This window comes from Lagenorhynchus albirostris, chromosome 9, assembly GCF_949774975.1.
Source record: "Lagenorhynchus albirostris chromosome 9, mLagAlb1.1, whole genome shotgun sequence".
In the NCBI taxonomy this organism is placed as follows: Eukaryota; Metazoa; Chordata; class Mammalia; order Artiodactyla; family Delphinidae; genus Lagenorhynchus; species Lagenorhynchus albirostris.
In genome coordinates, this window is record NC_083103.1 from 63353418 (window position 1) to 63378284 (window position 24867).

Here is a 24867-nt window from a genome sequence, read left to right on the forward strand (position 1 = left end):
TTTATATTTAACTTATAAATTTGTTTTGGTTTTATTCCAGAGTTGTTCAAAAGCTATGACACAAGTTTATATCTCATTTTATGTTTATAGTAATGCAACGTTTTAAAAGAAAATAATTTAAGCCAGGAGTGGGTTGGTTTAAGAAAATTTTGCCCTTAAAATAGTGCCCTCGTATTTGAGAATCACCACAGAGTGACACGTGTTGGGGCTTTCCTATTTAAAATCGGTGGCAAACACAAGCACCTTGGTCTGTCATTAACACGTTGGTGTGAAACAGCCTGTTAAGTCCTCTCTTTTTGAGAGCAGACTTTGGTGGGAGACAGGCAGGCTAAAGGGCTTCACAGAAAAAAATTGCGGCCTCAGTGCATTGGGGCAAGTCATTAAGCCCTGAAAAACCTCCTCCCCTGCCTTACCTGTCAAAGAGGGGTAATCTGTACCTTCTTTGCATGTTCTGTGGGCCGCTTGCCCACTGGGTGAGGAGGTGGCTCCACCCGCTGGTGCCGGGATGGACAGAGCTGAGGCCTGTGGGATCCCTACCCAGCCGGTTACTGGAAGCTGCCAAGCCCCTGCCCTGCTCCGGGCCCCAAGCACCGCACTGGGCGCTACTGCAGGGTGATGCAAAGCATTGGCGGTCCTGCCACCGGATCGCGGGTTTCCGCCCCTTTGAGGCCCCCGAGAGACTGGGTGAAGGGGGAAGGAACTCGGACATCACCTCAAAACTTTGAAAACTCTCAAAGCGCATGTGGGGTGGGAAGCGCACAGGTTTCTCTCCAACTCTTCAAACTTGCGGAGGGGCTCTTCGCGCACCAGGTGTGGCCCGCGGCCCCAGATCTCGGCTGTCGACTTTAGGGGCCCTTGGTCTTTGCGAGCAGGCGGCGGACCGCAGGCAGCGAAGGCCCCAGGCTCGCTCAGGAAGGGTTGCGCGGGTCCCCGGCCAGGGCGGGCCCTTCCCCGAGAGCCGGCGCGGGCTGGCACGGAGAGGCCGGGACAGGCGAGCTGCGCCGGGCCACCTGCGCGGGGCCGCAAGGCCGCGCGTCCTCCCGGCTGCGCGCCCGGCTCGGACCGGTTGCGGGCGGCGAGGGGCGGGGGCGCGGGCCGCGGGCCGCGGGCCGCGGGCGGGGGTCGGGGGGGGCGGGCGGGTGGCGGCCGAGCGGCTTCCCCGAGAGCGGAGGCGGGGCGGGCGGGCTCCGGAGGCGCGGGGGGCGGACCCGGCAGCCGCCGGCACTGCTTGCCCGCCCGCCCGCTAGCACTCAGTCGCGCCGCCAAGCCGGCATGGGAGCTGCGCGCGCCCTCCCGGCCCCCACACCTGTCTGAGCGGCGCGGCGAGCCGGGGTCCGGGCGGGCGACCCGGCGCGGGTGAGTGAGGGCGCCGGCCCGGCGGCGGCCGTGGAACAAAGGGCCGGTGGGCGAGAGGCGGGGGGACCGCGGGCTGCGTGGCTGGGGGGACGGCACCGGAGACCTCGCCTCGGCTACCCTCGGGGCTCGAGGGGTGCGACCGGCGGCCTGGGGGAGCTCCGCGGAGACTCAGGAGCTGCAGGGCATTTGGATCACGCAGTGTCACCCGTGGATCGGGTAGGGAAGGAAAGTTTTGCAACTACCATCTCGGATGCTGGGTGGGAGTAAAGAAAGAGCCCGCTCTGGGCACGCTGTCCTCCGGCTGGAAGATGACAACACCGGCGCCTCTTACGTGCACACACAGACACACACAAACGCATACCCTCACTTTTTCCCTTGAGTTTTGCACATACGTATTCCAACAAGATCTGAACATTAATTTTTAAATCCTGGGCATGTGATTGTGAACAAACCTTAGCAAGCAAGGAGACTGCAGCAAAGAGGCTCTTTTCTCTGGTGCCTTGATTGATAACCCTGCGCATCCCTAGAAACTACTGTCCGTGAACTATCAACAGTTGCTGGAAGCAAATATTTCTTCCTGAGCCCGTGGACATTCATCACTAGTTAACGTTTAAAAAAACACTTTGAAAAAAGTTTCAAAAATGTTTTAAAAGAGGAGGGAGAAAAATTATTTAGATGAAGGAAAACTACCACTCCCCTCCGGAATACAAATTAGGTTTGCTTTCGAACATCTCATGAGAAAGCGGCTGATAAAAAGCCTGTTTGTTTAATTCCCTTTTGGGTGACATCCATGAGACTTCAGAAACAGCCCCTGGCTGATGGAAAGCTCCTGGTTGTTCAGGATCAGTGTTGGCTCAGGGTTGCCTTCTCTTAGCTTCTGAAACTGAACTTGAGGGGTCCCTCTGCCATCCTTAGGAGCAGGTAGGCCAATGCCAGAATCGTTTTGACGAGGCCCTGTGGTAAGGAGTTGAATTTATGGTTTGAAGTCAGCTGTGGCCAAAAGCTGAATTCCAAATTAATATCAGGCTATTTATTGCACTTGTTTCAGAATCATACCTGTGCATAAGAGGCATTTAAAATAGACCTTATAACTGCATCTCTTAAGAAGTCTGTCAGACAGGAGTGGATTGGAGGTGGAGTGGGCAAAAGGAACTTAGGAACTGCCACGAAAGCCACTATCTGTACTTGTGAAAGTGTTTGTGATCATATGTACACCGTCTGCATTTGAATAGACTGTTTCACTTGTATTTTTGCCACTTAAAGTCAAGAGATAACTCGTCATCCTTTCCATTGCCTGAACTGGAAAGGAAGCATTTTTCCAAGGTAACTAATATGGATCTCATTTTTGTAACAGTGACAATTTATTCAGGTAGATGGTGAATGTGGGTGCATTTTCTGTCTGTAGTATAAGTGCCAAAGTGCCCATTAGTGGGTCTGAGAACACTTCTGGCCCCTGTCTGCAGTGTTTAAGAGTCTCAGGTTCTCCTGCACATCTTTTCTCATAGATCCCTTAGGATTTAATCCACCAGCCATTATTCATGCCTAACTCCCCTCCCCCGCCCCCAACTCCAGGGAATTCGTTTCTCATGGTCTCACCATTGACAGTTTTATACTCTGCTCTTGTTCTGCTGCCAGGTTTGTCCCAGGCTCACTAGGGTAGTTCATTTTGCCTAAAATCTGATAGAGAAGAAGTTAAACTTCGTTTGACCACAAGATTATGTTTAGGGTAGCTGGGCTTGTAAATACCCTGCATTTCTTTCCTGTACAAGACTGTAATTCTTAAACCATTATGTGATTAGGTTTGTTTCCCTTTAACAGGTTCTGTGCCTCAGGAAAATGAGAGCATGCCTGGCTGCAGAGTATTCCCAGAGCTTTGTTCATTTTTAGCTATTTGCTTTAGGAATTAGCATGGTTTCACTGTTCAGTATCTCTGGGCAGAGAGTCCATGGAAAAACCCTTGGCCATCCTTCCAGATGGTGTCCAAAACTTTTATCCTCACAAACTTCCCTGCTGTTTCTTCCTGTCATTACCGTTTATAGTGGTCACAGGAATTCAGATGTTGTACAACAGAGAACTTATATCCTGAGGATTAGATTTTCCCTGCCAGCACTTCTTTGCTATAGGAGTTAAACCATTATCCCAAACACTTGCCCTCTTGAGGAGACCTGTGTTGTTGCAGTTTTCAAGGTGTAGAACTGGCAGAGAGCCATCTCAGTGCCACGGTCTCCAAGCAGTGATTGTTGTCTGCACATCTGCTAATGTGCAATGTCCCTTCACTGTCAGGTTATTAGTGGGCTTATGAAGTGGCAGCATCTTCATAAGGTATAAATATTTTCAGACAGTGGACAGAGGGACAGCGGCTCACGTTGAGTGTTGGGACATGGAAAGTGTAACCCTCTTGTGAGTCAGATATACAGAGCTGGAAAAGGAATACTGTTTCCATATTACTAAGCATGGCGAGAAAATATTTGCTTACCTTCATTTTCCATTCTTTGTCATTTAGGTGAAGTGATGCATGAAAATACTTAGTTGGGAACTTTAAAAGTTAATTATGTATCTAAGGACTCCTTATCCAGTAAAGGCTTATTCCTAGAAATGAAATGCTGTAGACCTGAATTATTTTGTCCAGATTTTTTTTAATTAATTCATTTATTTTTTAACTTTTTATTTGATATTGGAGTATAGTCGATTAACAATGTTGTGATAGTTTCAGGTGTACAGCAAAGTGATTCAGTTATACATATGCATGTATCCATTCTTTTTCAAATTCTTTTCCCATTTAGGTTGTTACATAATATTGAGCAGAGTTCCCTGTGCTATACAGTAGGTCCTTGTTGGTTAATAATAAGGATAAGATTTGGAAATGTTCATTCCTTTTTTAAGGTGTGAGTTTTCCAGACAGTTCTATAAGGATAAAATGATTCATTTAAAGGCAGGAGAGAATTAAAAATTATGTGACCCATTAGTTACTTTTCCAGTAGTGAGATTATGACTGTTTTCATCCTAGAGTGTTTATGTTTAAATAAACTTATATGGGCATAGCTAAGGCTTACCAAGAGTTTATAAAAATGGAAACAATAATTGTCTCCTGGGGAATTATCCTAGTATCAGGTGAATTGGGAAATTAATGCAAAGCCACCAACCTAATTTTAAGGTGTTTTATTAATGGGGAAGGGGTCAGGGCAAGGTGTGAATGCCTTAGGAAAGGCCCTGAGTTGAAGTAGGGTGTGCCCCCCCCACCCCAAGACTTTGCTAAGAGCTTTCTCACCTAGCCATCCTCCACTCCATTCTTGAAAGCTGCCCTCTGCTGGAGGCCTTTGTTTCCTTTGCAAACAGATAAGGGAAACCTTGCCGCCCAGACAGGCAAGAGATGAGCATGATAAATTTTCCTTTTCCTTTCCCCTTGTGCCTCCGCCTTCCACAATTCTTTGAGTAAAAGCTACTGAGCAGTAAATGACAGTGCAGACGCTGTCTATAAACAACATAATGCCTGACCTGGCCTTTTGTGTCCCTGGAAAATTATAAAATGAGAGAATCTTGGACCTGGAAAGACCAGAGCTAGAAGACTAAGAGATCATTGTTCATAACAATTTCTAAGTCACCCTAAACACACAATCGGTAAAGGAGTGAGTAACTGATGAAGCTTGTAACTTTAATACAGTTGTCAGTTTAAACCCAGGTGGGGACCTGAGAACATACAACTTTCTCTTCCAATTTCTGATCAGGTATTTAAAAACCAAATCAATTTGGAATCATTTGACCTGCATTAATTTCTAAATCTGAATTAAAGTTTTTTTTTAAATACAGTTTTGTAGCTTTCAGAGTTAGATAGAAACTTCATTGATTTTAAATTTATTTAACTTATTTATTTCTTTTTGGCGGTGTTAGGTCTTTGCTGCTACGCGTGGGCTTTCTCTAGTTGCAGCGAGCGGGGGCTACTCTTCTTTGAGGTGTGCGGGCTTCTCATTGTGGTGGCTGCTCTTGTTGTGGATCATGGACTGTAGGCGCGCGGACTTCAGTAGTTGTGGTGCACGGGCTTAGCTACTCCACGACATGTGGAATCTTCCTGGACCACGGCTCGAACCCGTGCCCCCTGCATTGACAGGCAAATTCTTAACTACAGCGCCACCAGGGAAACCCTAGAAACTTTCATGAAGATATAAAATGTTCTCAGAATAAGGTCTTACCACACAAAATAATGAATAGAGTTGAAATAATAATATAGGGAACTTGTAAGTGATGCTTCAAACTAAGAGAATTAGTGTTTTTGACGTATCTGAAAAGTTTATTTTTAAGGGATTAGAGCTTTACCCTGCCCTTTTGGTTTAGCAGTTTTACTTATAGATGGCTGACTTCTCCTAAACTGGTTGACTGCCCAGAATTTCTGTTGTGAAGGCTCTGGATTAGATTAGATGCTATTCGTCTAGAGTCTTAATATTCTAGCCATAGTCTGCAGTAGGCTCTTTAGTGCCCTCTAACAGCATCCTGTGATCTGTAAGTGGTCCGGGAGGCCCTTGGCAGAGTCAGCCCTCATTTTGCTGAAGAACAAATTCGATTCTGTGTGTTGAGAGGCTGGAGTGAAGCTGTGGCCAGTGAGAGCCAACACGCATACCCCAGAAAAAGACTTGTTCCTGTGTCTCCACACCCACTAAGTGGTTTCTAAAAACAGTGTTTACTTTTTGAAAGGCAGACATTTTTCAAAAAGGTATGCCCTGGTGACACATGTGAAATGAGGCATGCTTCAAGGCCTTGGAAAGTAGTTTTTAAACAGGGCTTTACTATACAGGGCAAGCACTGGGAAAGGTGAAATTAGAATCAATTTTGCCTGAGAGGGGGTTAATTCATTAAGACAAGGTTCCTAGATGGATGTGGGGGTTTTTTGCAATTTTAGTACATCAACAATGTTATTTATTTATTTATTTATTTATTTATTTTTGGTTGCGTTGGGTCTCCGTTGCTGCACACGGGCTCTCTCTAGTTGCAGGGAGCGGGGGCTACCCTTCGTTACAGTGCGCAGGCTTCTCACTGCAGTGGCTTCTCTTGTTGCGGGGCGCAGGCTCTAGGTGCGCGGGCTCAGTACTTGTGGCTCACGGGCTCTAGAGCGCAGGCTCAGTACTTGTGGCCACGGGCTTAGCTGCTCTGCGGCATGTGGGATCTTCCCAGACCAGGGCTCGAACCCGCGTCCCCTGCATTGGCAGGCAGATTCTTAACCACTGCACCACCAGGGAAGTCCCTACTTAAGCTTATCTTAAGAAAGAACACACAGAATCCAGAGGTCCAAGCTGCCAAGTATTCCTGTTTTCAAAATATTATTCTTGCGAGAGAGAAAGGAGGAGATGAGATAGTATGATCTTATATATTATCATAAGTTGTAGATATTTTCAAGGGGCAGGAAGAACATGACAGTTAAAATATGCTCATATTATCAACCAGAACATGCCTTTTGAAATCCTAAATCTGAAATTTGTATGTTAATTGGATCCTAGGAGTACAGAGTGCAAATTACTTACGGCAGTAAAGAATTCACACTCTGTAGGACTGTGCCAATGGCACGTGTCTTTAGCTTTATCCGTTCGTCCAACCGTTGACATTGTCTATTGGCTGGGGTGTCAGGAAAGAGAATGGTAGGAACGAGTCTGAAACTAGTTCAAATACACTTTTAAAAATCCATCTAGGGGGCTTCCCTGGTGGCGCAGTGGTTAAGAATCTGCCTGCCAATGCAGGAGACATGGGTTCGAGCCCTGGTCTGGGAAGATCCCACGTGCCGCGGAGCAACTAAGCCCGTGCACCACAACTACTGAGCCTACGTTCTAGAGCCCGTGCTCTGCAGCAAGAGAAGCCACCGCAATGAGAAGCCCATGCACCATAACAAAGAGTAGCCCCCCGATCGCCGCGACTAGAGAAAGCCCGCGGGCAGCAACGAAGACCCAACGCAGCCAGAAATAAATAAATAAATTTATAAGGAAAAGAAAGAGAAGCTGAAGTAAACTTGGCTTAACGCATCTGTTGCTCAGTGTAAACAGGCATTAATGTTCTCCATGTTATAGTCAAAGTGAGGAGGGGGTGGTAGGTAGGGGTCCAAGATGAAGCCCTGTGGGAAATACAGGATTCCTCCTAGTACAGTACAAGTCACTTCAGTAACACATTAAGCATATCACACTTGGCAGAGATTCTGGTGTGGGGGGCATTTCGTCACCTACACAGCAACTTATACAGAGAAAAGGCTGTCCAAGCCCTAGTTATGTCCAAGGTCTGGGTCCTCAGCTAGGAGATGGGAATAATCAGAGAGAACCATCCCCTGAAGTCTCCTGAAGTGTTGTCCTCACCACACCTAACCCAGCCCCAAAGTCCCCCTTAGGGAAGAGGGCTCTACCTGCGTTAGCATCCCCTCCGTCATCCACTTAGAACCTTTACTCCTGGCAGTACCCTCAACCAGCACAAACACTTGTGTGCACATACACATGCCCCCCATGATTTCAAGGATTTAGAGAAATAATTAGATATATTTCCTCCATGCCAAAGGGCCCAGGGACCCTTCCTATTTGGAAAAATGGAGAGAAACAGTTTCAAGGAATCAGGAAGTCCCAAGGAATTGGCTTTTCCAGGACTGCATTTCTTTCTTTTCTAGCCACGCACTTGACAGAAGTGAAATCAGAAAGAGTCAAGCAAAACAGACCCCAGAGGCAGGTGGGGCAAGCACATACTGGAAAACATGATGCGTGCATATTGGGAGTGTGGCTTGGCGTGCTCAGCTGGACGAGATCAGATCAATGGGATTTTCCAGTTTTATGTAAAAGAAAGCAAAAGGCACCCAGAAGTTGCTAGCAGCTCTGTATTCTCAAAGAGGAAGCGTGAGAAGAGTGAAACAGTTTCTTCCTGACTCCCACTCCCACTATGTCCCACTGGCTTCTTAAGACCTAACCCCTCCTTGTCCTTGTTTTGGGGTCCTTGATTGTGAATGAATTAACCTACCTGCTATTCAGCTTCTCTTGAACAGAAGGTCCGGAGCCAGTCTGAGCCAACTGATGCTTCAATATTTATAAGAGTACTTCCAACCATCTTTGTTGTTGTTCCTCTAGTGGGATGATCGTTCTGGGTCTTTAAACATACCTTTCAGGATAAAATCCAAACTCTTTCATCTAGTATACACAGCCCTGCGTAATGTGGCTCTCGCCTGCTGCTTCCACCATGTCCTCTGTTCCACCCTTGCTGAGCTTAATGTGTTACTGAAGTCACTTGTACTGTTGCCTGTCTCCTTGCCCTTGCATAGACGGTTTTTCCCTCTAAGTGTCCCCTTCACTCTCTTAGCTAATTTCTGTTCAGCTTTAACACCCATCTCAAGCATCACCTCCCCCAGGATGCCTCCCGTGTTCTTCTCCCCACCACTGGATTCCACAGCCTTTCTCTGAGCTACCACATCATCCATGCGCATCTCTGTCATTAGCACTCAGCGTGCATCATTCAAAATACTTTTTCACAGATGTAGAGAACAAACGTATGGATACCAAGGGGGAGGGGGGTGGGATGAATTGGGAGATTGGGATTGACATATATACACTATTGATACTATGTATAAAATAGATAACTAATGAGAGCCTACTGTATAGCACAGGGAACTCTACTCAATGCTCTGCGGTGACCTAAATGGGAAAGAAATCCAAAAAAGAGGGGATATATGTATAACTGATTCACTTTGCTGTACGGTAGAAACTAACACAACATTGTAAAGCAACTATACCCCAATTTAAAATATATATATTTTTTTGAGCCACACTAATCATTCATTCATTCACTCTTCATAAATACAAACTATCCATTCAATAAATCTTTATTGAGTTGCTAGCATAGGCCCAAGTTCAAGGCATTTAGACTAGCTGGGAACACAGATGCACAGACCTGAAAAAGTAACCAATAGTTACTTGAAATAGGAATAGAAATAGTCACAGTGTGATACTTGATGCACTATTAGAGCTTTAGATCTTTGACAAGACCCTGGTAGTGTACAACAAAATCCAAAGGATGAAGGAATATTGGGTTTGTCAGAGACCTGGTTACTCTGAAACTAAACTTTAATAGTTAAAGTTGTTCTAAATTCAAAGCAAAGCAAAACAAATAAAACAAAGTCTCATTCCCTCTTCTCAATCACTCACCATTTAAAAGCAATCAGAGTCCCAGTAAGTGTGACGCTGTGGACCCATCCCTCCCTGACGCCTTAGTCATTCAATAAACTGTGTAATTTAAATTTACCCTCGAGATGAGCAAGTTACTCTGAACATTTTCGAAGTACATCCTATAATGAGATTGAGAGGAAGGAAGGAAAGAAAGGCAGGGGGACCAGGAAGGTAGGAGAGGATGAAAGTATAGAATCAAGCACAAAGAAGGCTCAAAATTTTATGGATGTCAGGGCTGGTCAAGCAATTCATCTGTGAATTAATGACTCCATGCACCTGCCCTGCAGCAGGCCGTCCTTAGGGACACCTTAAACATCAAGGGGAATGAATACCCAATTTCATTTTGGGCACCCAGCCACAGGAACAAACAAGGTCAAGCCCTTGCGTTTTGAGTGAGACCATTACCTAGGGATTCCTCTCCACACCCCCGATTAATGAGCAGGGTTCACAGTCTTAAAACAATAACAGGCATGCCCCCAGGCTGCCTCCCCAGCAAAGGAGAGCTCAGCCCCTTGCCCTCCTGACCTGCCTGTCTTTGTTCCTGCAGGGTGGTGCTCAGCATGGCGGGGACCCCAGGGCTTCTCCTCCTCTCCGTCCTCCTCTGTGCTGTTGGGCAGGTGAGCCCCTACGGCGCCCACTGGAAACCCACCTGGCCTGCCTACCGCCTCCCCGTGGTCTTACCCCAGTCCACCTTAAACTTGGCCAAGCCACACTTTGGGGCCGAAGCCAAATTGGAAGTGTCCTCCTCGTGTGGCCCCCAGTGTCATAAGGGAAGTCCACTGCCCACTTATGAAGAGGCCAAGCAGTACCTGTCCTATGAAACCCTCTATGCCAACGGCAGCCGCACCGAGACACAGGTGGGCATCTATGTCCTCAGAAGTGGTGAGGGTGAGTCTTCAGGAAAGTCTCGAAGGAAGCGGCAGATTTATGGCTACGACAGCAGATTCAGCATTTTTGGGAAGGACTTCCTGCTCAACTACCCGTTCTCAACATCGGTGAAGTTATCAACAGGCTGTACCGGCACCCTGGTGGCGGAGAAGCACGTCCTCACGGCTGCCCACTGCATACACGATGGGAAAACCTACGTGAAAGGAACCCAGAAACTGCGAGTGGGCTTCCTGAAGCCCAAGTTTAAAGATGGTGGTCGAAGGGCCAACGACTCGAGCTCAGCCGTGCCCGAGAAGATGAAATTTCAGTGGATCCGGGTGAAGCGCACCCATGTGCCCAAGGGTTGGATCAAGGGCAATGCCAATGACATTGGCATGGATTATGACTATGCCCTCCTGGAACTCAAAAAACCCCACAAAAGAAAGTTCATGAAGATCGGGGTAAGCCCTCCCGCCAAGCAACTGCCAGGGGGCAGAATCCACTTCTCCGGTTATGACAATGACCGACCGGGCAACTTGGTATACCGCTTCTGTGATGTCAAAGATGAGACCTATGACCTGCTGTACCAGCAGTGTGACGCCCAGCCCGGGGCCAGCGGGTCCGGGGTCTACGTGAGGATGTGGAAGAGACAGCAGCAGAAGTGGGAGCGAAAAATTATTGGCATCTTTTCCGGGCACCAGTGGGTAGACATGAACGGTTCTCCACAAGATTTCAACGTGGCTGTTAGAATCACCCCTCTCAAATATGCCCAGATTTGCTATTGGATTAAAGGAAACTACCTGGATTGTAGGGAGGGGTGACACGGTGTTCCTTTCTGGCCGTTCTTAATGGTCTTCTATTTTAGGAGAGGCCAAATTTTGTCATTGGTGTGTGTGTGTGTGTGTGTGTGTGTGTGTGTGTGTGTGTGTGTGAAATGTGTTATAATATCTTTTACCTAATTTTTTTTAATTGCAAGATGACTGGCTGTATTATTTGAAAACTGGTTTGTGTATCATATATCATTTAAGCAGTTTGAAGGCATACTTTTGCATAGAAATAAAAAACATACTGATGTTTGGGTCAATAGGGAAGATTTAGTGATTAAGTTAATCTTTCACCTTTTGAGAACTTTGATTTTTATTTCATCTGAACTTGTTTCCAAAGCTTATATTAAATACGTGGCATATGGGAGACATAAATTCTTACGTGTGTGTATTTTCTCCTGAGGTTCAACTTGCTTTGTTTTGTTTCTTTTAGTGCCTAATCATTCATGCTTCCAGGCAGTGTTCCCCACCACATACAACTCTTCGGAACTTTCACAGTACTTTTTAGACAGGCAGTTATAATATTTTGGATTTGGGGGCATTTGCACAGAAGTCCTAGATCAGTAAAATAATTTATTGATTACACTGGTACACGTATTAAACTGTATCCTACAGTAAGTATCCCAAGCATCTTTCAGTTTTGAAATAGTTTCTCTTCTGAAGACTCTTGCTGTACTTTCTGGGAAGCCTTGGCATGTGGCTCTACCAGCGTTTGTAGTCACACCAGAGTAAGCAAGATTGTTTATGCCAATCCTTCCACTTAACAGGATTTCACTCACATTTCTTGAACTAGCTGTTTTCCAGGAGACAATAATCAGGGCCTAATTAGAACAGGCTGTATTGCTTCCCAGCTAACAGTTGTGGTCACACTAAAAACAATCATTGTATTTTGCCCCTGGAGTGTAGCACATCTCATGTTTTATCATTTGGATGGAGTCATTTAAAATGAATTAAATTCCAGAGCACAATGGACACATTGCTTGGCAGATGTCACAACAGAATAACCACTTGTTTGGAGCCTGGCACAGTCATCCAGCCTAATCAAAATTATTCTGCATAGTTTTCAGTGCGCTTTCAGGGAGCTGTGGACTTGTGCAATTTGGAAACTTTTCTCACTTATTTTATAGTAAAAATATTTGGAAAATGCTTTAAGAAAAACCAATATGGCTTTTTTTTTTTTTTTTACTAGTTAAAAGGGCCTCTTTTACTAGAATTCTCCAGGCTACAGACACCCATAATCAAGTACAAGAGTAAAAACATGAAAATTGGGAATGCAGAATGGATCAGAATCACCACTTCAATAAATGTCTTTATGAATGTTTTATCAATATGATCATCACAGTATATAAGGAAAAGATTTAGACTCGTTTTATGTTTTCATTTTATGCCTCTCAGCCCGAGCACTTCTTTCTAAGTGTATCAGTAGAGACAAAAAAGCAAATGAATTACAAGGCAGATATGTGGTGTGCGTGCACCCCTGACATTTGCAGCCTGCACTGTGACTATTTATTTGTGAGGACGTTGAACTACAGCACTGATGCTTAAACCTTCTCCTGGTGACTTTTGGCTTATGTTCCTCGAGCTTTTCAGAAGAATAATTCCTGATAAAGCACTCAAGAAACTACAACCATAGTGCGTTCCTCAAATCACGTAAGAAATACTGTGCATAGCAGAGATGCAAGGCCACCAGGAATCTTTGGATTTACACTACGATATGCTTTGGAATCTAACAGGAATCTAGCCTGAGGAAGAAGAGAGGTCTCCATCTCTATGTCTGGTATTTGGGGGTTTTGTTTGTTTTTGCTCTTGCTTGGTGCTAAAGGAAGTTTGCTGGACACCTAGACCAGAACTGATTTTTTTTTAAAATATAGATAGGGCTTCCCTGGTGGCACAGTGGTTGAGAGTCTGCCTGCCGATGCAGGGGATATGGGTTCATGCCCCGGTCCGGGAGGATCCTACATGCCGCGGAGCGGCTGGGCCCGTGAGCCATGGCCGCTGAGCCTGCGCGTCCGGAGCCTGTGCTCCGCAACGAGAGAGGCCACAACAGTGAGAGGCCCGCGTACTGCAAAAATATAGATAGATAGATAGATAGATGCTCCTTTTATGAAGCACACTGATTTCTTGATTTTGATTTTTTGCAATGTTGAAACTCAACAAGGGTGGGCAATGGCACAAAGTCAAAATAGTACAATATTTAGTTCACAAATAGATGTAATTTACTAAGAATATTACCCACAGTCTATATACAGCATAATTCATAGAATTGTAAAAGAAGACTATATAATACTTCAACGTGTCCACCTTTTCAGTGGTAATAGAAAGAAGCATCGTATTGAAATATCATGGAAGTTGAAATAAAGAAAAGGCTCTTGCAATATTATTAATATAATTAGTGCTTTACATATATTAGTTGTACATTGTAAGGACATACTCCTAGTAAGGCTAGTAGAACAACGTTTCCTGAAGTGTGTGCCTTCAACGCTTATCCTTCCAGATTTTCTACCAAAAATAAAAATGGCACCTTCATCAAGGCGGAGGGGGTTGCCTCACAATATTCCCTCTCTTTATTGGGGATTCACTTGCATGTTTGCACATTAAAAGCTCTAAGAAGTCCTGTAATAAAGAGACATGTTTTAAAATCTGCATTTCAATAAGCACCTTTGATCACGGAAACCTTGTTTTCTCATATAATACCTACGAGTGATTTAGTGTTCTAATGAATACATTTTGGGGATTGCTGTAACAGCCTTCTGGTCTAGGTGGCGCTGCAGAAAGTATGAGTCCCGAGTGGTGTCAGGTACCGGTGCCTTTTGGGTTCACCGGAACCCCGCATCCAGATTTGGAAATGTTCAGAAGGTGAAACAGGAGACAGTAAACTTGAAACGTCATTTGTTGTTGAGAATCAGAAGGTTGTGGCAGAACTGGGGACACATATTTTCCATAGATTATACAAAGTTTTGAATTTCAGAAAGGAGCCAGTCCCAAAAAAGCGGGGGGAGGGGAAATAGGGCTAAAAGAGATACAGAAATATGAACTGGCCAGTGGCAGAGTTGTACCTGTGTTCTCTCTTTACCCTTTTTGGACCAGAAAATGGATTTGTTAAAAAACCTGTTAAGTAAAGCGGAACCCCAAGATCCTGCTCTTCACTCATTCTACCTGCTCAGTGGGAGGGCAAGCCCGCGATGACACCTGGGTCAATGTTTAATGATGTCTCTCTACCACCTCCGGGGGTCTTTAGTTTCGAACTAGTGAAGGATGACAAGCCTACACTGGGATAAAGACTCCGGTCTTTCCGCCCTGTGCTAGCTGAAGGGTAAGTGGCAGTCATCCAGTGTCCGAAACAATTTGGACAGCAGTCCTGAGCATTTCCTCTCTCACGGCTGGTCAGAGCTCGCGGCCAAGGAGGCTAGTGGACCGTCCCTGCACTAGCCTGGCTTTCCCTCCTGCTTTCTCTGAGATTTACTGCTCATGTCTGTCCTTTTTCTTTGAATCAGCTCAAGGGTGCCTTGAAATTGCCTCCCTCAACTGATTTTTATGAATATTTGGTAGAGTGGCCATTCAATTTATCGTAATTTTTTGAGACTGACTGAAAGGGAATTCCATTAATAATGAGGCTAGGGCAGCAGGCACACCACCGGTAGGTACTGGGAAATCCAGCATGTCTGGTCACCTAAACTGGTAAGCCCTGCAAAGCACTGTATGGAATGCGGACCGACAGCATCTTCGTGAACCTAGGAACACAGTGGGGCTGCACGCCTTCTTTGCCTAGATCAGCATTCTGAGGGCCTCTGATAGGGGAAGGGCATTTAAAAATCCTTCCAGTGGGATGGGGTCTGGAGTCCCTAGGTGGTAAACACAAACCATTTCTAGCAGATGAACAACCCATCTGTTTATAGTCTTCTGTTTCCCCAGAGAAGGGAATAAACCAGCTTCCAGAACAAGAGTAAATAAGACTGAGAGCTAGGGCAACAGACTGGTGTTGAGGGGGACGACGGCCTTGGAGTTGGGCCGACTGATTCCATAGTCGCCTGCTTCCTTTTGGTGAATAAATCTCAATGCACTTCAATTTATTGTGTTTTTTTTGCCGTATGCGGGCCTCTCACTGTTGCGGCCTCTCCCATTGTGGAGCACAGGCTCCGGACGCACAGGCTCAGCGGCCATGGCTCACGGGCCCAGCCACTCCGCGGCACGTGGGATCTTCCCGGACCGGGGCATGAACCCGCGTCCCCTGCATCGGCAGGCGGACTCCCAACCACTGCGCCACCAGGGAAGCCCTCAATTTAAAACTTAAAACCCTCCTCTCTGATTTAAATATCCTCTCTCTCTGGGCTCCTACTCCTCCAGGGGGCTGGGGTAGAACAGAAGAAGAGGAAAAGGGCAAACATCTGGGTCCGCTCCTCAGTGGTTGCTGCCTCTTAGATAATACCAGCTCTTTCATCCTCCTTAGCTCTTCCCTCTGGTGATGTAACCCTCTGCCTCCTGCTGCCGGCACACTCTTACCTTACCTGGAAGACAGGCCTCTCAAGTGGTTAACCAGCAAAATATCCCAAGTCCAGCCATAGTCTTCCAGGCTGGCATTACCCATGAGAAACTCACAGGCTTGCTATACCCAACTGTGAGCTAGCTGCCCATTGAAGATCTGGGGAGAAAATATTCTAGGCTGAGGGAGCTGGTGCAAGGGCCCCTGGCAGGATCAAATTTGGTCCGTTCAGGAGGTGAAATGGGTGAAAGGGTTAAAAAGTATAAACTTTCACTCTAAAATACGTAAGTCATAGGGATGTTATGAGGAATATGGTGACTATAGTTAATAATACTCTACTATATATTTGAAAGTTTCCAAGGGTAGATCTTAAAAATTTTTCTCACAGGAAGAAATTTTTGTAACTATGTATGTGACGGATATTAACTAGACTTATTGTGATGATCATTTCACAATATATAGAAATAGTCAATCATTATATTTTACATCTGAAACTAATATAATGTTATATGTCAATTATATGTGAATTTTTTTAAGAAAAAGAATGACACTTAGGTTTGGGGGCTGAGCATCCAGGTAGATTCCAGGTGCCATTTGCTGAGATGGGAAAGAGGATCAGGTTTGGGATCAAGAATTTTGTGTTCTGCTGGTGGGAATGTGAATTGGTACAGCCACCATGGAGAACAGTGTGGAGGTTCCTTAAAGAACTACAAATAGAACTACCATATGACCCAGCAATCCCACTGCTGGGCATATACCCTGAGAAAACCATAATTCAAAAAGAGTCATGTACCAAAATGTTCATTGCAGCTCTATTTACAATAGCCTGGAGATGGAAACAACCTAAGTGCCCATCATCGGATGAATGGATAAAGAAGATGTGGCACATATATACAATGGAGTATTACTCAGCCATAAAAAGAAACGAAATTGAGCTATTTGTAATGAGGTGGATAGACCTAGAGTCTGTCATACAGAGTGAAGTAAGTCAGAAAGAGAAAGACAAATACCGTATGCTAACACATATATATAGAATTTAAGAAAAAGACAATGTCATGAAGAACCTAGGGGTAAGACAGGAATAAAGACACAGACCTACTAGAGAATGGACTTGAGGATATGGGGAGGGAGAAGGGTAAGCTGTGACAAAGCGAGAGAGAGGCATGGACATATATACACTACCAAACGTAAGGTAGATAGCTAGTGGGAAGCAGCCGCATAGCACAGGGAGATCAGCTCGGTGCTTTGTGACCGCCTGGAGGGGTGGGATAGGGAGGGTGGGAGGGAGGGAGACGCAAGAGGGAGGAGATATGGGAACATATGTATATGTATAAACTAATTCACTTTGTTATAAAGCAGAAACTAACACACCATTGTAAAGCAATTTTACCCCAATAAAGATGTTAAAAAAAGAAACTAACACACATAACTGTAAAGCAATTATACTCCAATAAAGATGTAAAAAAGAAAAAAAAGAATTTTGTGTTGGTCATGTTGTGTTTGAAATATCTAATGGACACCCAAGTGGCGATGTCAAGTGAGCGCTTGAATTGTTAAGTAAGGATCTCTGACAGTGAAGCTCAGTAGAAAGATCTTGAATTGGCATGTAGATGGCACGTAAAGCCACAGAGTGAGAGAGTATCACCTGGGGAGAGAAGGAGCGGAATGAGGCTTGAGGAGAGGGCCGAGGATGGGATCCTGGTCCACCATCATTTAGAGATGGGGCTCATAGAGGAAAAGGAGGAGGAAGAGGCAGCCAAGAGGCTGAGAAGAGGCCGCCAATGAGGGCAGAGGAAAACCAGGAAAGTGTGGCCTCCCAGAAGCCAAGAGAAAAAAAGTTCAAAGCCAAGTGGGGGAGGGAGGAGGGCAAAGGGGCAGGACAAGAAGAGGTTGTACCCAGAAATGTCCTTCTGGCTGGTGGGCAAGGCAAGAGGTGGTAGGCAGGGGCCCAGTAAGGAGGCCACCTGGTCCTCCAAGCAGAACCTCGCCTCGTGCAGTTCTGTGCTCCCCGCTGCGTGAGCACAGGCTCTGCTTCCTCGTTGCCTGTGATGACTGACTAACCGAATCCTCAGTGGAGCCCTCAGGAAGTGCAAGGATCCAGGGCCACACGCTCCCTGGGGGAGTCCAAGGGCAACAAAAACAGGGGCTCAGGGAGGCCCACGGCCATCCCCTTCTGCCCAGCCTGATGTTCTCTGAGGATAGAAAGCGCAGCGTGACTCTTCGGTGTGGGGTGTGTGTGTGTGTGTGTGTGTGTGTGTGTGTGTGTATCAAGTGTGTAAAAATACCAAGTGCTCTCTTAGTCTTGATTTATCACTGTCTCTCATCTTCAGACTTTAAAAGGACTAAGACACGCTCTTTCATAAAGGGTGAGGACAGGTCTGAGAAGGTCGAGTTCCAATCCAGTGAAGCAAGACTGAGGTGTTTGCATTGGAGAGAATGAGGAGAATCTCGGAAAATGAAATAAACAGAGCGCGTGAGTGGAACCGGAGTAGCAGCCTTGGGAACCGCAGCTCAGCCTTGCCGTCAACTGACCTGTCTTCTCAGGAAGGCCTCCCCTGACCATCTTCTCTGAAAGGTCAACTCTCCGCAGCCCCCGCCTCAGACAGGTCTGACTTCCCTTCCCTGCTTTAACGTCACTGCTTAGCACTAATCAATATCTCACATACTCTATATTAATTTCTCTTGTTTGTCCGCCACTACTAGAATATAATTTTGTGAAGACAGGGATTTTTGTCTGTTGTATCCCCACACTTAGACCAGTGGCTGGCCCTTCCCCCATCTCTTCAATTATTCAGCCATTCAATTATTCATTCAGCAAGAAGCCCTTCTTGGTGCCATTCACTGTGCTGACACTGGAGTTGCAGAGACAGATGAGACACATCCCTGTGCTCAAGGTGTTCCTGTGTCTTCTCCTTTTGAGGTCACTGTAGTCCTGACTCTTGCTCTACTCCCCAGAGAGGTAAGGCTCAGTCACTACCCTGTCTACAAGAATATCTTGGTGTCAGAGAAATGGAATTGCCACTTTGTAAATTGAACGAATTGAATGTTCCTCTCACATTTTAATAAATCTTTTAGTTAGATCGTCCTGCCTGGTTAGTGCCTTTCTTTTCTGGGATTTTTTAATACTGCTCTGCATCCAGTTTCCTGATGGAAAATGCCATGTTTGGTAAACCAGTATAACTCAGGCATGACTAATATCTTCCATGGATAAGCCTCGCTTATAAGTGAGCTTTATAAGTGAGCTCTGGAGGCAGACTGCTAGGATATGAATCCCAATTTTAAGCTGAGCTCCAGAGCTCAGCTTATATATGGACATAAGGACATTGTCCTTTAGCATTGACACATTTAATCACTCCAGGATGTTTGCTAGACCAGATTTAGAGGATCACCATTTTTTTTCTATCCTCATGGGGAAAATGTGTCTGTAGATTGACTCTAACATAATATCAGGAAGAATTCATTCAGTTCCCCCCCTTTTTTTGATCAGCTTCTTTATGCCTCATTAAGTTCTTCAAGTTGTTTAATGTCCCACATTCTCTTCATTTGCATTCATCTGAGGACTTAAAATGGTAAAATGTTATGGAGAATCACTCATAAAAAATAATTTGACTTGAAATCCAGTTATTTGTAATACTCACTGTGTGAAAGGATAAAACATAATTATGATTACACTTGAGTCTATACATCCAGACATGAACATTGTAATCAGATTTCTTTTCAGTCCATATTTTTTCAAATGGCTCATTTTTGTTGAAAATATAGCTCTTTGGAGTAAGAAAGAGCCTTTGATTTGATTTTTTTTTTATGACTTTCTTACTGTGAGCTCTGTTTCCCTAGACATTTTCTTTTTAATTTATAGTGTATTGAATTATGTTTTTCTTGACTCTGGAGCTCCATAACCCTTTTACATAGTGTTTGTTTTAGATGCCATTTTAAAAACCTTATCTTTTGAAATGTTATCAATCTGCCTAGAGAGTCAAGCTGGTGCTTTGGCAAATTTTAAGCTCTTTAGATGGTTACAATTGAAAAGATAAAAAACAAAGTAAGAAATCCTGTGATTGCAGATCAAACTTTTCTAAGTGGCTGGCCAGCGTTTTTAAAACAAACTCTATACTTTTATTAAAGTGCCCTATATTTCTGGCTCACTGATTGTCACCATGTTGTAGAGGTGAGACAAAGAGGCTTACGTGGTAGACCTGAACATCAATTAGAGTTTCTTTTGTAGAGGGTATTCACCGTTCAACTCTCCTGTTTGCCATCGGCTTGTTGACTTTTTATAGCCAGTGAAAACCCATCCAAGGATCTTACAATTTCCCCATGAATTTGCTCTTATAAAGAATTTATATTGGATTGAGGCAAGTATCAGGCCATTCATTCATGAAATCAACAAGCATTTATTGGATACCTCCTATGTGTAGACACTTTTCTAAGTATTTTACATAGATTAATTCATTTACTTGCCACTACAAACCTATGAAAGAGGCATTGATTTTATCTCCATTTCAGAGATGGGAAAATCCAGGCACAGAGAAGTTAACTTGACAAAAAAAAACATTTAAAAGTGGGATTCATATCCTAGCAGTCTGCCTCCAGAGCTCACGCTCTTGTTCTACTTATAGCAAGGTGTCATGGAACTACTGGGAATGTATCAACTTAGCATACCTCCCTGGTTAGTGCCTTCAGGGAATGCAGCACAGAGCAAAAGATGTTTGATCTTTGATGAAGCATCAATTTAGTCCCCGTGAGCAACTGGTTAGCACATACTGAGTTATCTGGAAAGAAGATGCACTAGAAAAAGGATAAATGCATGTATCTGCAAAGCTGCATTACATACCTAAGAACGTGTAACATCAGTAAAAGTGTAATACAAATCATGCATGATTCCATTCATTTTATATGTGAATGAAGTATTCTAAGTTATTTTTACATGCTTGTCACATTATATGTATATCTTTCATTAAAATCTATTTAAAATGTCCAACATTCAGAAGTTTCTGAAATGCCTCAGAGAAGAGATTCAAGTTTTTAAGATACACTGTGATTCTAATTCTGTTGTTTGTGATGATAACATGATTCTTTCCTTTTTTTTTTAAGCATCTTTATTGGCGTATAATTGCTTTACAATGGTGTGTTAGTTTCTGCTGTATAACAAAGTGAATCAGCTATACATATACATATATCCCCGATAACATGATCCTGAACCACTCTTATTTAATAAATGTTTCTGACCATTTAGGAAGACCTTTCTCTCTAGCTCAAAAAAGAACCTCCCAAAATAAATGACAGTTTGAAATACAACCTTGGTCTGCAGATTCATACTAAACGATCTCAGATTTCTTCAAGCTTTGAAAAACATACTAAAAAAAATCCTCTCTCCCCAAGTGAACTTTCCCTGGCCAACTGGGCTGTTTGCTCATTCTTGGGTCGCCCCCTAGTGGTGTATTCAACTTACGACTATTTCTCAGATACTAATAGGCCGCTTCGTGTATTTGTTTTTCATTTTGTCCCTTCCACATTTTTTGCTCTTGCCCAGAGAAACCTCCAAAGACAGAATCTTGAAATGAAAAGTGTACAATGTGCAAAGTGTCCCAAACACTCAGTGGTGATCAAGACACTACTGACGCTGATGGTGGTGAAATCCTGCCTTCAAGTTTGTACTCTTGCTTTTCCTCTTTGTACCATGGTACCATGTTTTTACTTGTCCACCCCTCACTCTCTTCCCTTTGCCAACATCCCAGTGGAGTGGTGCCAGGTAGCCTAAGGATATGACAATGACTTACAGGCAATGCTGTGCCTTGAAAATGCCAATGAAGCCCGCTGAATGCTGCTGGGTGGGAGGCCCCTCCTCTCACCCACATAAACAAGCCGGCCCTAGGGGCCTCAGTCAGTCCCAGACTTCTTGACTCCTGCTGGGCAACCGGGGCTGTGACTCGCTGGCTCAGCCACTTGACCACCATCCAAATAGCATGAGAAGGGTGAGGCCCGGCCCGTGTCATGGACCTGACCCTCTGCAGAACGCTGGGTCCTGGCCAATTAGTCCAGAACCAGGAAACTCAGTGCACACACATCATTACTTCAAACAACCTTCGTGAATAAGTAAAAAGCCAATAATTGGTTGGATTCAATAAGTCAGAGTACCAATGAATGTTTTAAAGTAAAGTGGTTTTTAAAGATTTTGAAGAAAAAACCACACTCCGATTCATTTTAATGGAGCAAAGCTCACTCACAAAGCTACGCTGAGAATTCAGAGCAGGGGGCTTTGGGGAAGGGAGGGTGAAGCTAAAGAGGACCCTTGTCCAAGAGAAAAGAGGGGAAATTGAGAACAGTGGGCCAGGGTGGGGGAAATATTAGCTCTGAAACTATGAAGGAACCCACTCTCTTCTCTGGAGCGCTTGAGCCCACAAGACGCCCTGAGCAATGGCAGAGGACCATGTGTGGCCATCTGACCCTATTTTAGAGGTGCTTGGATTATTTACTTCATTGTGATTTAATCTCACCTTCTTCTACCGCATCTCCCCTCCCAACTCCTACATTGAACTAGTGGGTGCTCAGTGTGAGCAATGAACTGAGGCAGAGACTTGGGTACCAGTCCTGTCAGGATGCTGATCTGACTATATGTGGCTCGACCCTGTTTGTGATCAAAGTACCACTCAGCCAGTAAACCCAGAAAGGAGCCTCTCTGCCGAGCAAGGTAGCGGGAAACCATCACTTCCCTCTGAGGGCATGAGCAAATGGGGCTGAGATTCCACCTAAATGTCTACATGAACAGAACAACTCTGCAAACAGATCGGCATCACTGAGTTTCCAAAACAGGAGAAAGTGCGAGCATCTCCAGTCTCTGTGAATTGTGGTGCAAATTCTTCTAGGAGTAACAGCTCCACGGCATCATCGAATCTGGAATCTAAATATTTGCTTTAGGAGATTATAGGAAGGCTGTTAAGTCATAAACCATGTCCTGATTTTGTACTCCCACATACAGGTCATTCTTTACATTTATTGAAATGGGGGAAAGGGTTATGTCTCTATCGCTCTTTATTCCTTAAAATAAAGCCTTCCCTTCCTTTGAGTCTATTCATTAATTTTCATAATTTAATATCTGGATTTTATAGAATCCTTTACAATTTAACACCTCTTTTGCTCCCTTCTCATAACAGCCCTGGTCATCACTTTCATAATTATATTTTCTTACAACTATATATTGCTCTTCACGGTTCATAAAACACATATTCATGATCTCATGAACCCCCCCCCCCCAGAAGCCCCAGGAGGCCGGTAAAGCAGTTGCTATTATACACATTTTACAGGTGAAAAAACTACCAGCTGAAGAAGTTAAATCGTTTGCTCCAGGCTGCTAAGCTCAATGGTTGAGTTAGGAATGGAGCCCAACCGTCTCACTGCTTAACTTAGTTTAGACTCCACCCTACATCAACAAGGTCCCACACTTGGGCTGTGACAGACTTTATTCAAGACTTAGATTTTTCCTTCATAAAACTTTTTTTTAAATTAATTTTTATTGGAGTACAGTTGATTTACGATGTTGTGTTAGTTTCTGCTGTACAGCAAAGTGAAGCAGTTATACATTTCTCCACTCTTTTTTTAGATTCCTTTCCCATATAGGTTATTACAGAGTATTGAGCAGAGTTCCCTGTGCTATACAGTAGGTTCTTATTAGTTATCTATTTTATACATAGTAGTGTGTATATGTCAATCCCTTAAAAATGTAAACAAGTGAATTGTGTGATTTATAAGGCAAAATGTCTATATTAAAAGACAGTCACATATTTGGATGCTAAATAAACATTTTATGGTGCAAATTACCACTACGCCCACCAGATTTCCAAAAGGGATTAGCATCATTAGTCATTATTCAGCAGTAGGTACCCAATAAACATTTTGTTGGATGGATGGATGGATGAATTGGTGGGTGGGTGGATGGATGGATGTGGTGCTGGCCCCGTTCTGGGTCAACACTGAGCAAAACAGGCAGGTGCCCTGCTGCACATCATTCACAGGCAAGTGGAGAGACAGACTTCCCACACGCAGTTTTAGTTATGTCTGATGAGTTTATTCTAGGCCAGGGTTCAGGTTGAACCCTTAGGCCCATAGGTACAGTGCCTGAGGCCCCCAAGCCTTTTAGGAAACTATAAAGATATTTGAATCCTGTGAAACAAGAAGAATGCAGTGATTCTAAAATACTGCAGGGAGTATGCAAAACCAAAAAGAAAAAAATTTTAAGTATCTGTAAGATGCAATGTATTGACTTTGTGAAACCAACTGAAACCAACTTGATTCATTTTTGTTTTTATTATTTGTTGAAATTTTCATTACAGTTTGAAAACAATTTAAGGTTAGAATTTCCCACATCACAAGACTTCCAGAGACGGCACAAAGATTTCCAAGATATTACAAGCAATCCTAAAGTAAATAAGGAATTTCAAAAGCATAATTATAAAAAGACTTTCAAAAAACTTACACGCAGTACCAGGGGAGGTGGCACACACAACTCCAGCCACCATCACCCACAGCAGTGGTGCTGATGAACACAGCAACCTGCAACCCCTGCTGCTCTCCACCGCGCCCCCAACGGCGGTGGAGTGCAGGAACCAGGCAACCCTGGACATGATGGAGGTACCCAGACTGGGATGGCAGCAACCGCAGCAACTCCTCAAGCACCATGAAAATCAACAGTGATGTGATGTCACAAAAAGAAAATGACAGTTCTCTAGAAACCAAATTTAAAGTCGTGGAATGTTTTGATTTAACTGATAAAGAATTCAAAAGAGCTGTCATGAAGAAACTCAGCAAGCTACAAGAAAACTCAGAAAGGCAGTTCAGTGAACTCAGGAATAAAATTAATGAACAGAAGGAATAGTTTACAGAAGGAATAGTTTACCAAAGAGACTGAAATTCTAAAAAAGAATCAAACAGAAATTCTGCAGCGGAAGAATTCAATAAATTAGATGAAGAATGCATTAGAAAGCATTGCAAATAGAGCAGACAGTATGGAAGAAAGAATTAGCAAGCTCAAAGATATGATACAGGTAGAAGAGAAGAAAGAACTAAGATCTAAAAAAGAAGAGGAAGAAGAAATTCTAAGAGAAGTATCTGACTCCATTAGGGAGGGCAAGATAAGGAAAATGGGTATCCCAGCAGAAGAAGAGAGGGAGAA

At 44.3% G+C, this 24867-nt stretch overlaps 2 protein-coding genes across 5 annotated transcripts in view; one reads left to right on the plus strand and one right to left on the minus strand.

Annotated features, from left to right (window-relative positions):
• FZD4 (frizzled class receptor 4) overlaps positions 1-24867 on the minus strand; it is a 149763-nt gene that overhangs the window by 32641 nt on the left and 92255 nt on the right. The window lies entirely within an intron of this gene.
• On the plus strand, positions 673-11593 carry PRSS23 (serine protease 23). 4 transcript variants are annotated; one of them, XM_060160187.1, is made up of 2 exons: positions 673-810; positions 10075-11593. In XM_060160187.1, exon 2 carries the CDS (start codon positions 10088-10090, stop codon positions 11213-11215), a length of 1128 nt encoding a protein of 375 aa, XP_060016170.1. In that variant the 5' UTR covers positions 673-810; positions 10075-10087; the 3' UTR covers positions 11216-11593. The 4 variants fall into 4 exon arrangements, with proteins under 4 accessions (XP_060016170.1, XP_060016168.1, XP_060016169.1 ...); XM_060160185.1 differs by lacking the exon at positions 673-810 and adding an exon at positions 1224-1356; XM_060160186.1 differs by lacking the exon at positions 673-810 and adding an exon at positions 1457-1572.

Bases quoted from the DNA above. Each gene is read 5' to 3' on its own strand.
- PRSS23 (XM_060160187.1), top strand. From the start codon at position 10,088: ATGGCGGGGACCCCAGGGCTTCTCCTCCTCTCCGTCCTCCTCTGTGCT.